A 15,016-nucleotide genomic window follows, 5' to 3' on the forward strand; every position below is an offset into this window, starting at 1 on the left:
AATGGACAGGTGTCACTTGCACTATGCTCAGTGAGCCTACTCCCCTGACATAATACTACACTTGTAAAATTTAACACCGTTTCATACTCTTCTATAACCTCATCACACTTGCCACAAGATACCACCTACACCTACACTTTCCTCTCCCCATCATTAAATCCACAGACTGGTTTCATATCCCACCACACTACTGACAATACCCATGTCAAGTAGACTCGAGTGTCCTGGTAATGACCCAACTACACAATTCTGTAATGAAATGATGCAGACTGGAACCTCAAGGTACCTGTGCACCTCCTTCCTTTGATAACACACATGGGAGGACAGGGCTCAGACTCAGATCTTCTCATATCACAATCACAGCTCTTCCATTTACTCCTCCACCATTCAGTACAGCTACTCCTAAGACAGAGAATGCAGCTAGAGTGAATGTACATAATTCCCAGTGACTATTGCCAACCCCAGGGGGGGCTGAGTTAAGATTGCACCATTTGTTTACCTTAATTTTGTATTTCCTGCCTTTCTGAAGTTTGAGTTTTTCTGAATAAGAGATCACTGGGCAACCTTAACTCTGAATTAACAATTTTTTTGACATTTAATAAATAAACGAATGAAAGTCCTTTGTAAAGCAAAGGGACCCCAAAGCTGTTTCATCTATAAACTTTTAAAATATATTTTTATGCTGCTTGGCCATTGCGACTTAAGTAATTCAATAAAAAATAAACAAACAAAAATGGAAGGAAGCAAAAATGGTATTTTGTTTTTACCTACACATAACAACAGACTTACTGAAATACAGCATTCGTATTTAATTACAACAACAACAAAACGTATTAGCTTATGGCCCCTTGTGGCTTAGTTCAAGTGACACTATCAGACAGATCTTTAATTATATCAAACATCAAAGTCCCTTGTCTAGAAAATTTAGAGTGCAGTTTATTTCACACTTCTCTTCTGGGAGATAATAATTGTTAAATAGGGAAACAGTTTCTTAAGTGAATTGTATCCACTTTACATTTGATTTTTCTGATAACTGTACTCTCGTGTTTTATGTGTACACTTCACAATCACTTGTGTTCAATCCAGTAACAGAACAAGAACAACCCTTCCTCTCGATGCTAATGTGTATAATCAGTTTGATATGGGTGGGTAGGATTGATTATTAGCCAGGCACTGAATGCCTTTATAGGAGTTGAAAACATTGCTTGTGATGAAGGTTGATCAGAGATCTCAGCTGGGCATTTATAGAGTATAATTAAAGAGCCATGGGCTTGGCAAGACGTGGTGAGCACCTGAAGCTCCCTTTGAATTGAACTAGAGCTGTGGATGCCCAAATTCGACCCTATGTGGAAAAAATGTGAATGACAGTCTAACAACTTCTTAAATACTTAAAGAAATGCAAAAGTGCAGCTGGACATGGATTATTACTTGGCCAAGGTACCATGTCAACAAATTACACAGTTGTCAACACCATGTATTGTCAGCAGCAGAAAAACTAACCATTAAATCAGTAGTGTAACACAGTACAATTGAATCAAAAGCCAGTCACTTGGACCTAGTGGCATGGAATGGTGCGTTGTTATGGACGCTGGGAGAGTCAATGTCAGGAGCAGGTTCGGTATCACAACCTACATTGTATATTGTATTGTCATGGGACTGAAATCTTTAGTTTTCAAGGATGAAGCTTTCTCCTACTTTGGTTGCTTCAGTGCACAACTGACAGCTGATCCTCGAAAAAGAAGAGGTATTAGCTCCAGAGGGAGCCTCTCATCTCTGTCTGCCAGATAAAAGTTAGATGCACAAACAACATAAGATTCTGAAAGAGGGTGTGACAGGCTGGAGACGTCTGTTAGAAAAGTCATGTTTAATAGCCAAGAGAGAGTTGGTTTTAGAAAAACTCCACCCATACTGGTGAAACTGCCTTCCCCAATGAACAAGGTGTAGGGCCAGACAGAAACCACTTTACTAGATGGGCAGACTCATCTTTGAAATGCAGTCTCTGAGGTGGATTGTTAAGCCTTTTGAAAGCCATCAAAAACCAGTTGGAGAACACTTCAATCTCTTTGGTCACTCGATTACAGACCTAAAAGTTGCAATTCTTCAACAAAAAAACTTCAGAAACAGACTCCAACGAGAGACTGCTGAATTGGAATTAATTTGCAAACTAGATACAATTAACTTAGGCTTGAATAGAGACTGGGAGTGGATGGGTCATTACACAGAGTAAAACTATTTCCCCATGTTTATTCCCCCGCCCACCCCCCACTGTTCCTCAGACATTCTTGTCAACTGCTGGAAATGGCCCACCTTGATTATCACTACAAAAGGTTCCCTCCCTACCCCCGCTCTTCTGCTGGCAATAGCTCACCTTAACTGATCACTCTGTTTACAGTGTGTATGGTAACACTCATTGTTTCATGTTCTTTATGTATATAAATCTCCCCACTGTATTTTCCACTGAATGCATCCGATGAAGTGAGCTGTAGCTCATGAAAGCTTATGCTCAAATAGATTTGTTAGTCTCTATGGTGCCACAAGTACTCCTTTTCTATAAGCATTTGTGTTTCTTTTCTGTAACTGAGACTGTCTTGCCTAGTTTAACGTTTGCAAAGTGTAAATGTAGATTTGGTAAGCAACCTGTTTCTTTTCGTTTTTGCTCCATTTTCTTTCTGTTTTTAACAAACCTTGTTCCGATTAAGAAATCTGCTTTTGTGTGTGGTGAAGGTTCACCTAGTCTTTCCTCAAGGAGAAAAGGCACCCTGTAAACTCAAAAGAGACACATAGGAGGAGAAAGAGGTTCTGAATCCTAAACCCCTCGTAACTTTCACCTCGATCAATAAAGCATGGACAGAAATGTTAACTTCCTGTGAGGCATATTACAAAAGGTGGTGATAAGCAAATGCCTGGGGAGACACCAAAGGACCAAGGAAGAGATAAGCATTGGTGGGAGGGTTAGGTGAAAATGGCTAAATAAACAGCACTGGAATAGTAAGCAAATTCAGGAACTAGCCCGATAGCTCAAATTCATAACCCAAATCTGACAAGAAACAAAACCTCATCAACTTCACACTGTTTCATTCAAAGAGGAAAATGGTGTGTGTGAGAGAGACAACTAAGTGCATCAAAAATGAGCAAGCTAATGCCTGAAGAAGCAGAGGGTAATCCTTGGATAGCATAAAAGTCAGCAGATGACTAGTCAGCACAGCTCAGAGCAGTACTGAGTCTGTTTATGTCAAGAGTGGTTGTTTCAATCCCCCAGTTGAGCCAAGGATCAAGGGGAATTGTAAAGGTTGCTTACAGCAGCTTTTCATTATTATTCTCCTCTGTTCCCCCTGAAGCAGCACCATGCAGAAGCTAAGTGCAGCTTAAGATTCAACCCCGTTTTTTTTTTTCGTTTAGGGCCCTCTAATAATATTTTAAGGTAATACTGAATTATCAGTCAGAAACTTCAATTTTATTGTAATGTCTCAGGAAAAATAAAACACCACCACACTAAATTCAAATTAAAAACAAAATACACATCATTTATAGAGATACAAATTTCTAGTTTTATAGTTAAGGGCATTTTAAATATAGTGTATTGTTTCTTTTGTAAGCCGTCGTACCAAAGCAGTACTGTGATTTCTTGTTGTTGTTGTTTTTGTTTTTTAAGAATCTAAAGATATATAAGGCAAGACCGAATGGTTTATTTTCCAAATGTTTATTCCTTCCTTTTCTTCTTGAAGGAGCTAGTTTTTCGTAGATATTTTTACTGCTTTAGAAACGTTGCACCTAAACCTATTTATGGTTCCCCATCAGCAGCTGAACATAATTATGCCATACTTTGTGCAGCATAATTGAGGTTTTTCTCAGTTCACAGTCCAGTAAAACCATTGTTGTCAGTAGCATAAAAACACTGCTGCTGAATTATTCATTAAAATGTAATATAAAGCTTTGTTATTTTTTCACGTTTTTAGTGGACTGTATTCTGTTTATATGCTATGTTACTACTATCAATTGGTAACCCAAATTACTTTTGCAGTTGTGAGTTATTGTGCCATACTGTGTGCTGTCACAAACCAAGAAACATTAACGTGCCATTGTTCCCATTGAAAACAACACAACTACAAGTTTTCAATAGAATTAACTTGTAATAATACTGGAATTATCTTGGGATAAAAGGAAGTAAAATGTATTTTATTATGGTACTGTATTTAGACTAACGCTATAATTCTATCAACAAATAATAGTAAATGGGGTATGGAGGATGTTTGCATGTGATATAACTGTTTAAATTCAGGTGGAAAAGGTAGTGATAAAGAAGTGGCATTCAGTAATTCTGAAAAGGAGGTGCAGTGGGGAGATTATATATAAAGTTGCCATATATACTGGTGTTCATGGGATAGACCTGGTTTTCAATATCATGTCCTGGTGTCCCAGGAACTTCTTTTTGGGACATCTGAAATTTCCATTTCCCCCCTCCCCCCATGTAATTAATCAAAACAATACAGATTTTATAAGTACAAAATGTTAGTTCCAACATACTGTTACCCTGCTGTAAAATGTTTGTACACCCATCTCACTCTCATCACACAGCTAATGTGTTTTAGCCCAGCCATTGTTCAAGGTTGTCGTAAGTTGTCAGGCAACGATGTTACAATACCTGTCTGAGAAGTCAATGACTCATTCTAATCGCTCCAAACTTTGCAGCTCTCAGAATCGGAACACAGAGCTGGATCCTTACTTTGTGTTTATTCTTCTCAGTAATGTGTTGTATTGAAACCCATATTCAAACTTCGCAGTTTTCAATGGGTGGGATCCTACAGGGGTCCCCCAATGTGACCCCACAGGCAGAGGTGTTGGAACAATTTTTATATAGGGGGCCATTGAACCAAACTGTAAACCCTGTATATAATGGAAACTATTTCAAGCCAAAGAGTGTGGCAGCACCCTTAGAATCATAGAATCATAGAATATCAGGGTTGGAAGGGACCTCAGGAGGTCATCTAGTCCAACCCCCTGCTCAAAGCAGGACCAATCCCCAATTTTTGCCCCAGATCCCTAAATGGCCCCCTCAAGGATTGAACTCACAACCCTGGGTTTAGCAGGCCAATGCTCAAACCACTGAGCTATCCCTCCCCCTATTCATCTCCCCCTCAGCTCTCTCTGAGTCCTAGCACCCTCCAGTATCACATGGTTCCAAAGCCTAAATGTCTGCAGTTTTATAGCACCACAGCCGGTGTCCTGTGAGACTGACTCAACTGCCATGGGCCTGCTGCAGGTGTTTTAACATCTAAGTTAAACACTTAGATGTTAAAACAAGGTCATGTTGAGTTGCTTGTCCATTAGGACTCCTAGATCCTTTTCATAGTCAGTGCTTTAGGATACAGTCTCCCATTCTGTGGGCATGGCTTGCATTTCTTGTTCCTAGATGTATAACAATAGTACTGAATTTTGTTATGGGAACACTTGTCCACTCAGAACTGAACTGCGACTGCCAATCCATCTCACTTAGGCCATTTTTTAACCTTCAGATGGTAAGCACTTTGAGTCACTAATGACCAGGGTTAAATTCCAACAAGTAGTAAAAGGTGGAGCACCAAGTTCCCTAAACCATCCAATTCCTGCCCCAAATTAGTGTTTTCAAAATAAATTCCTAGTCACCATTAACCAGCAAGAATCAAATTACTTTATGAATTCCAGAAAAATGCTTAGGTTTGCTTTTTTCTCCTTACCAGTAACCACAATTGTACTTATTTAAAACTATAACAGTGTAGTTCCAGCACCTATGCCCATAGGCATGGGTGGCAGGATTCATAGGCAGGGATAGGCTGTGCCTTCCCAAACAGCCTAGCGGGGCCCCGCCCACACGCCACCCCCAGGCCAGGCACCCTCCTGTGGTTCCCAGAGCGCTATGCCTTGGTTGGTTGGCCCAGGCTGGCTGGGGCTGGCTGGCCTGCCTCCCGCAGGGAGTCAGGGCAGCTGGTGCTGGGGCTGTGCCCCTGGAGCACTGGGACTGGCCACCCCACCTGGCTGCCAGGAGCCCCAGGGCTGGGAGCACTGTTGCCCAGCGCATCAGAGCTGGCCGCATCTCCTGGAGCACTGGGGCTGGGGTCTCACCCCTGGCCGCCTGGCGCTGGGGCCGGGGGCCGCAGGGGTGTGTGTGGTCTGGGCTCCTGTGAGGGAGGGAGGGGTGAAGGGGGGCAGATGGAGAGGAGCAGGGCCTTGGAAACAAGGGGAGTGGCCAGGGGTTAGCCTCCCCCAACAGTCGGGTTACTGGCCATCCATGCCCATAGGGATTGATTCTTGGCCCTATGCTTTTTTTATCAACGACCTTGAAGAAAACATAAAATCATCACTGATAAAGTTTGCAGACAACACAAAAATTGCGGGAGTGGTAAATAATGAAGAGGACAGGTCATAGATACCGAGTGATCTGGATTGCTTCGTAAGCTGGGCACAAGCAAACATGTATTTTGACATTGCTGAATGTAAATGTGTTCAGGAACAACAAATGTAGGCCGTACTTACAAAATGGAGAACTCTATCCTGGGAAGCAGTGACTCAGAAAAAGATTTGAGGGTCATGGTGGATAATCAGCTGAACATAAGCTCCCAGTTTGGCATTGTAGCCAAAATTGTGAATGCAATCCTGAGATGCATAAACAGTGGAATTTCGAGTAGGAGTCAGAGAGGTTATTTTACCTCTATATTTGGCACTGATGCAAATGCTGCTGGAGTACTGTGTACTGTTCTGTGCTCATAATTCAAGAAGGATGGGATGTTGATTTTTAACAGGAGGAGTAATTAACCATTGGAACAACTTACAAAGGGTCATGGTGCATTCTCCATCCTGACCATTTTTAAATCAATATTGGATGTTTTTCTAAAAGCTCTGCTCTAGCAATTATTTTGGGGAAGTTCTGTTACTCTGTGTTATGCAGAAGGTCAGACTAGATGATCACAGTGGTGTCTTCTGGTCTTGGAATACGTGAATTCTGTTCATGTTCTTATATTGCACTCATACTGTGGTATCTAAGTTTGGGTCCATCTCAAAAGGAAATGTCTAACATAACTTGATTATGTGAAAATCTATGAGGGGTGGCAATTCCTAACAGGATTTACTGCTGTAATATTATATCACAGTGGAGGTTACCTTTTAATATTGTATTGTCGGTAAACATCAATAAAGAAATAATTTAAATAGACTAAAGTATCCCAGAAATTTCAGATCTACACATTTAGCTGTAATGTATAAACATCTGTAAATATTAGGCCGTTGTGTTACACATAGCTGTTCTGGGCTTTATCTATGATTTAGTAGCAGAATTTTGTCTGACCTACTGTATGAAATGTGGGCATTCCTGGCTAATTGCTACATTATAGATCAGTGGCTCTCAATCTTTCCAAACTACTGTACCCCTTTCAGGAGTCAGATTCTCTTGCGTACCCTCAAGTTTCATCTCACTTAAAAATTACTCGCTTTACAAAATCAGATATAAAAACACAAAAGTGTCACAGTACGCTATTATTGAAAAATTGCTTAAGTTCTCACTTTTACCATATAATTATGAAGTAAATCAATTAGAATATAAATATTGTACTTACATTTCAGTGTATAGTAGATAGAGCAGTATAAACAAGTCGTATGAAATTTTAGTTTATTCTCACTTCACAAGTGCTTTTTATATACCTGCTGTAAAACTAGGCAAATATCTAGATGAGTTGATGTACCCCCTGGAACACCTCTGCATACCCCTAGGGGTACATGTACCCTGGTTGAGAACCACTGTTATAGACTAGATATAAGCCTGACAGCTCTTTATAAACTCCAAACTTATTTGTTTCCAGCAATTACTTGTCGCAGACAAGATGGAGGACCCGCTGACATCAGTGAGTGCCTTAAATATGCAGGCCCTTTACCAACATTAACACAGGCCTGCCAAATTCCTTGCCAAGATGACTGTCAGTTCACAATCTGGTCAAAGTTTTCTTCCTGCAATGGGGACTGTGGAGCAGTCAGGACGAGAAAGCGCTCTCTTGTTGGTAAGAGTCAACGGGTTACTGAAACATTGTTTATTATTATCTGCTATTTATTTTAAACTTATACAGTGCCCATCAGTCTGAAGGATACCCAAATGCATACATCATTGACAAGCAGGCAGCTCTGGGGTCCAGGGCAACAACCAAGCAGATAATTGGCATGCACTACACAATACTGCAGGGTCTCAGGGGGGCAATATCAGTAAAGGACACTACAGCAAACTCTAGGATCATAAGAAAACTAACATGGGATTACAGATGAAGTCATGGTCTCTTCTATAAGACTGGTACACAATAAACTGCATAGCAGACCATTTATCATTCTGAAGGGCTGAGTCAACACTACCTGTGATTCCACAGAGTTGAAATATTTAAAGCAATGTGGTCCAGGCGCATGGAAGTCAATGGCAGTCCTTCCATGAACTTTTGTTCAGCCCCTAAATCAGGGGTGGGCAAACTTTTTGACCCAAGGGCCACATCTGGGTGGGGAAATTGCTTGCAGGGCCGGGGCAGGGGGTTGGGGTGCAGGGGTAGAGTGCAGGGTGTGGGAGGGGGTGCAGTGTGCAGGAAGGGGTTCAGGGCAAGGGGTTGGGGCAGAGGAGGGGTGCGGGGTGTATGAGGGGGCTCAGGGAAGAGGGTTAGGGTGCGGGGGGGTGTGGAGTGCAGGAGGGGGCTGAGGTATAGGAGGGGTGCGGGATGCAGCAGGGGGCTCAGGGCAGGGAGTTGGGGTGCAGGAGAGGTGCGGCGTGTGGCAGGGGGTTCAGGACAGGGAGTTGAGGTGCAGGAGGGGTGCAGGGTGCAGCAGGGGGCTCAGGGCGGGGAGTTGGGGTGCAGGAGAGGTGCTTAGGGCAGTGAGTTGGGGGCAGGGTGCAGGAGGGGTTCAGGCTCCGGCCTGGCACCGCTTACCTAGAGTGGATCCGGGGTGGCAGCGGCGCATACTGGAGCCAGGGTTGGCTCCCGACCGGCCACAGCCCTGCGCCGCACCGCACCGCTCCAGGAAGCGGCCGGCATCACGTCCCTGCGGCCCGTGGGGATGGGGGGGGGGGGCGTAGAGGTCTCCACGTGTTTCCCTCGCCTGTGGGTACCTCCCCCAAAGCTCCCATTGGCTGGGTACCCCATTCCTGGCCAATGGGAGCTTTGGGGGAGGTACCCACGGGCAAGAACTGCATGCAGAGCTCTCTGCCCCCCTCCCCCAGGGGCTGCAGGGACGTGGTGTGGCTGCTTCCCAGAGTGGCGCAGAACCTGTGGCGGTGGCAATCCCGCGGGCCGGATCCAAAACCCCGAGGGGCCGGATCTGGCCAGCGGGCCGTAGTTTGCCCACCCCTGCCCTAAATCAACCCCTCTAGTCAAAATGGGCATAATCATTGAATTATTGACCATTTTCCAAAAGGTAATTCTAGAGCCTGTCTCCAAATGTCTCAATTGTCACAGATCTGCTGTCATTATTGTTTACTATTTTCACTGCATTAGTGTCCGAAGGTTGCCATGGGAGTCGATGCCCCAGTGTGCTATGCACAGAACAAACATAAGGTAAATCACAAAAACAACAAGGAGTTCAGTGGCACCTTAAAGACTAACGGATTTATTTGGGCATAAGCTTTCATGGGTAAAAAACCCACTTCTTCAGATGCATGGAGTTTCCAGGCATCTGAAGAAGTGGGTTTTTTACCCACAAAAGCTTAAGCACAAATAAATCTGTTAGTCTTTAAGGTGCCACCAAACTCCTCACTGTTTTTGTCGGTTCAGGCTAACACGGCTACCCCTCTGATATAAGGTAAATCAGAGTCCAGCAAAATTTGTGAGCCCAGCAAAATTTTGAGGTTTTTCTGGTTATTGCAGATGGTTACAAAATGTTTTTCATGAACATTTTTACAAACACTTTTTCCTGCTTTTTGTTGAAATTTCATTGTGGCTAAAAATTTGCACAAACATTAACTGATCAGCCATCATAACAGCCCAGTTAGGTAGGTAAGGAGTACTCTATTCATTGTCAGGTGGGGAAACTAAAGAGAAAAGGTTAAATGACTGATTTATTTATCCACAACACTCCCTGGATGGAGTCAATGCTTGAGTCTTAATACACACAGTCATGTGTTTAATCCATTACATCAAGCTTTCTCTTATGTTCTCAAGTATTCCCCTTTTGTGGCTGGAAACCACATTCTCTACCCCATGGTGGAGCTAGCTAAGCTGGAAATCACTAAGCCAGAAGTGAGGGTGCTCAATAGCAACCTAGGCACCAGCACCCCCTGTTGTGATAGGAACAATCCAAAATCAGAAGGCCTACAGCCATGGGTCCCAAAAAGCCACGCGTGGGTGGCTATAGGAGAGACTGTGAATAACTCTCAATCTTCAGGAAGACTGGCAGGGACCTTCTTATAATTCTGGTGAACAATTTACATTAGTGTTACTTCCACAAAGAAAATGGCTAGAAATTTACCTTAAAGCCAGAAACAAGAAAAACAGAACTGGCAACCAGCCTTGGCACTGACAGGTCCCTGTGGATCTCCCTATGCCAAGTTTAGCTACTCAGACTTGGTGCTGAGGGGATGGTTTGGCCTTGGTGAATCAATTCTATACTGCAACTTATCCAATCCAATCTGAAGAGCTGAGAACAAAGGGCCTAATTATTCTTGGGGAAAAGATGAGAAGAAAGAGGGATTAACTCTCACATTTTCAGTATGAAGCTGCCGAATGAGAAATCCCCTTACTACAGTACATTGTCCCTGTTCTACACTAAAACAGTATTTAGTGTAATTACTAAAAGTGCTATAATGTCCTGCCTAGTGCTTTTAGTGTTTCATTTTCTGTAAGTAACATGTTTGAAAGACAAGGAAAATAGTGCAGCGCATTCATTTATATTATCATCTAACTGACAGATAATTACGTTACGAAATGATTTTGCCAGGGCTCTTTAGTTTCTAAAAATGGGGCAATCAAATGAGATATGAGAGCAAATAACAAGAAATTAAACAAAAACAAACTTTACAGAGAAGATTTAAAAAATGCAAATAGGAGAAAATGGGTGGCTAAATAGTTGGGGAGATTAAAGGAGTTGCTAGAAGAGATTTGAAAAAATGCAGCAATGTTCTGGAATTAATCAAAAGAAGGAGCTTATTCCATCAGGGGGCAAGAAGAGTGATTCTTAACTAATGGTGCAATAACATGATAAAATTTGAGGATTTTGATAATTTGAAATAGTGTAACAGAAGCAGACAGTGGCTTTTTCTCCCTTGATGCCAAAAGAATTTTTAAAAAACTCAGAAAAACCACCTTGCACATTATCCATGGAATGAGTATGACATAATAACTATTAAATTGCACAACACTGATGGATTGGGGTGAGCGGGGGGGCAGCCTATTTTTAGTGGCAAAAATGTTCAAACTCAGATATTTTAAGCTAAGTATTTTAAAATTATAAATTTAAATAGTTGGCTTCATTTTCAAAGATGATGAAAACAGCAAGAACTGTAGATGCATAGCACCTTTGAAAATCAGGCCACTTTCTTAAGTGATAAAGTATGAATTTGGGTGCCTAACTTTAGGCACCTCCGGATCTGAACATTTTGGCCTTAAGTTTTGTGCTCCTTGGAGAATTTTTGCACAGTTATAGATCATTAAATAAAATTACCTGCTTGTGTGTATAGCGACAGAAATAACTTTCTGAACAATTATTTTCTCCCTCCAGGAAAAAGTAAGAAGCGAGACAAATGCAAAAATTCCCAGTTGTATCCTCTGATCGAGACTCAGTTTTGTCCTTGTGACAAGTACAATGCTCAACCTGTGGGGAACTGGTCAGACTGCATTTTACCAGAGGGCAAAGTGGAAGTATTACTCGGAATGAAAGTACAAGGAGATATCAAGGAATGTGGGCAAGGCTATCGTTACCAAGCCATGGCATGCTATGATCAAAACAGTCGGCTTGTGGAAACAGCACGATGCAACAGTCACGGTATTTAGAGACATCTTTTTTTTTCTTCCTTCCTCATTTGTTTGTTGTTTTCTTGAAATGTAAGTCTTGAGACTCTGGTGGTCATAGGTACAGACAGAATTAGGAAATGAATATTTATTGGTTTGACAGAGTACAGGAAACTGCTGTGGAATATGTAATGTTGCACCAGAGGTATCTCCTAACCAAACATACATTGAGTAACACTCAGTGACCTGAGAAAACTCTTTCTGACTCATAAAGTAACTAAGATTGCAGGATTAGTGACTTACAATACAGTAAAACCTCAGAGTTACGAACACGTCGGGAATGGAGATAACTCTGAACAAAATGTTATGGATGTTCTTTCCAAAGTTTACAACTGAACACTGAATTAATACAGCCTTGAAATTTTACTATGCAGAAGAAAAATACCGCTTTTAACTATCTTAATTTAAATGAACCAAGCACAGAAACAGTTTCCTTACCTTTTCAAATTTTTTTAAACTTTCCCTTTATATTTTAGTAGTTTATATTCAACACAGTACTGTACTGTATTTGCTTTTTTTTTTTTAATTATCCCTGCTGCTGCCTGATTGCATGCTTTCGCTTCCAAATGAGGTGTGCGGTTGACCGGTCAGTTCGTAATTCTGGTTTCATAACTCTGAGGTTACTGTGTAATGTTTACAAGAAAAATTATGCTGAATTACCAGATATCAGTTGGGCTTTATCTGATATAGTCAAGTATATCTTAAAAGTTTGCCAATTTCATTTTATGTACAACTGCAACTTTAATTTGCATTGAGAAATGTTTACAAAGGACCAAATTCTCAACAAATAAGACGTGGTGCAAAAGTGGTCTGAAAAGAATGAAATTATTTCCCCTGACTGCAGAGCCTTAAAATAGTAGTAATCTCTTAAAGAACCAAATCCTTTATCTACTTCCCTTCACAGGGAGTTTATCAGGTGGTTATGCATAACTGTGCATCCACTAGCCACACCACACACTGCTCCTTTTCTCGCACATCTCATTGTCATAGACAGAGCATTATAAGGCACAGACTTCCTGTATCCTGCTTGCTTTGCACATTGCCCATGGGTTCTTATACACTTGAATGTGTGGCGAGGGCAGGATTTGTTCCAAAATGGTTGCTGGCTTAGGGTCTGCACATATGTAGTGTTGCGGCCAGATCCTGAGCTGGTGTAAATCAGACTACATGACTTCAGTGGAGCTATGCTGATTTAGATTGGCTAAAGAGTACTTTGTTCTACATTTAAGTGTGGGATTATATACATTCTAGTAATAGAAATCCCGCAGAATGAATGTCATTATAGCATTTCATTCCAATGTCAACATTGGTTGAGCTTATGCCGTGTATTCTGGTTTGTACAGTAGAACTGGGCTATCAAAAATATCATAGATTTAATTACTGAAAATAGTCAATCAACAAAATTAAATGCGTGAAAGGGATTATAATTATTTGTATGCCTTCCTCTGTCAAACTTCACCCATGATAAATTATAAACTCCTATGTCAGGCAGAAATGTGGCAAATGGAGATGCTTGAGCTTTGTGGGTTCTGAGTGCTTTTAATTCTCTTTGAATTAAAAAGGAGTTGAGAGCACTTGGCACTTTACTGGCAGCACTCAGCTTCTCATCACATTAGGCCAATTATCTGAATGTTTCTGTCTGTTTACTAAGGAGGGAGAGAAGTAGCGTTTAATTTGCCATGAAGCCATCTTTAGAAAATTATAAAATTGAGACTTAACCTCAGTGCAGTTCTTCCATTTTCTACTTTGCTACCGATGTGTTAGGTCACGTTTTTAATTTGTTGTGGCTGTTATGCATAGCAAGTCACTAGTTGATGATTTATTTTCATCATTGTCTGTGACCCTGCAAACGACTTTCACAGATCTGTGTGTTTATTTCTGATCTATTAATTAGAGCGGAGAAAGCTTGAAAAACCCAACCTAAGAAGTAGGTATTCTTAAAACATAAAAAAAAACCTCTGAGCCTTTGGAGACCTTATTCAGCGTAAAGTATAAAACAATAAAAGATCTTGAGTCCAGGAGAAGCCAGAGGGGTCTAATGCCAATCATTGAATTGAAGGATGGATACTGTCAAGTTGTCTGTAAACTGTTAAAAGGGAGAATTTGCACAGGATGCAGGAGTTATTCTGTAATCTGTAGATGCAATGAATGCTGGGAAACATGACTGATATAACTGGCAAAGAAAGGGACAGAACAGGATGGTATTCAACTGTCTCCAGTGAAGGGAAAAGTCCCAACCCTGCACTTACAGAAATCAGGGCCTGCTGCTCAGGTGCAAAAGGGGAAGCTAGCTCAAAACCTTATGCACTAGCAAGTGCTTGAAGTGAGGCTCTTTGATTAATCTTGGTACAGACCAGGAATAACTCTTTGTCCTTCACTCCATTTGGGTGAAGTGGGGGCAGGACTGGACTGTAAATCAGCCCACCATTGACTCCCCTCCACACACCACTCACACCCTTTTGCCCGTATGCCTGGGAAAACACAGAACGTGTGGCTAATCGCCCTGCCTCTGTTGCTCATACTTTCTCTTCTTCCCCTCTGTGCTTCACAGTGCGGTGTAAGACCAGGGTCCAAAATATTCTTATTAGGACACCCTCAATTCGAATTTTTAGAAATTGACTCGTTTCAGACATTTTCATTTTCTAAAGAAAAGGAGTACTTGTGGCACCTTAGAGACTAACCAATTTATTTGAGCATGAGCTTTCGTGAGCTACAGCTCACTTCATCAGATGCATACCGTGGAAACTGCAGAAGACATTATATACACACAGGACAGTGGGGCAGGAGGAGGTATTGTTTCATGGTCTCTGTGTGTATATAATGTCTTCTGCAGTTTCCATGTATGCATCCGATGAAGTGAGCTGTAGCTCACGAAAGCTCATGCTCAAATAAATTGGTTAGTCTCTAAGGTGCCACAAGTACTCCTTTTCTTTTTGCGAATACAGACTAACACGGCTGTTACTCTGAAACCTTTCATTTTCTAGTAGTGCAGCATGTCAGCATGTACTCCTCCACGA

The 15,016-nt window shown here is 41.7% G+C and overlaps 1 protein-coding gene across 1 annotated transcript in view; it reads left to right on the forward strand.

The window, feature by feature from the left end:
- Nucleotides 1–15,016, forward strand: part of THSD7A (thrombospondin type 1 domain containing 7A) — a 522,439-nt gene that overhangs the window by 437,265 nt on the left and 70,158 nt on the right. Inside the window, exons 14-15 of the mRNA XM_075125837.1 lie at nt 7,830–8,024; nt 11,710–11,973. Of these exons, the coding sequence (XP_074981938.1) occupies nt 7,830–8,024; nt 11,710–11,973 (459 nt within the window). The remainder of the gene's footprint in view (nt 1–7,829; nt 8,025–11,709; nt 11,974–15,016) is intronic.

Source organism: Caretta caretta, chromosome 2 (genome assembly GCF_965140235.1).
Source record: "Caretta caretta isolate rCarCar2 chromosome 2, rCarCar1.hap1, whole genome shotgun sequence".
NCBI lineage: Eukaryota > Metazoa > Chordata > Testudines > Cheloniidae > Caretta > Caretta caretta.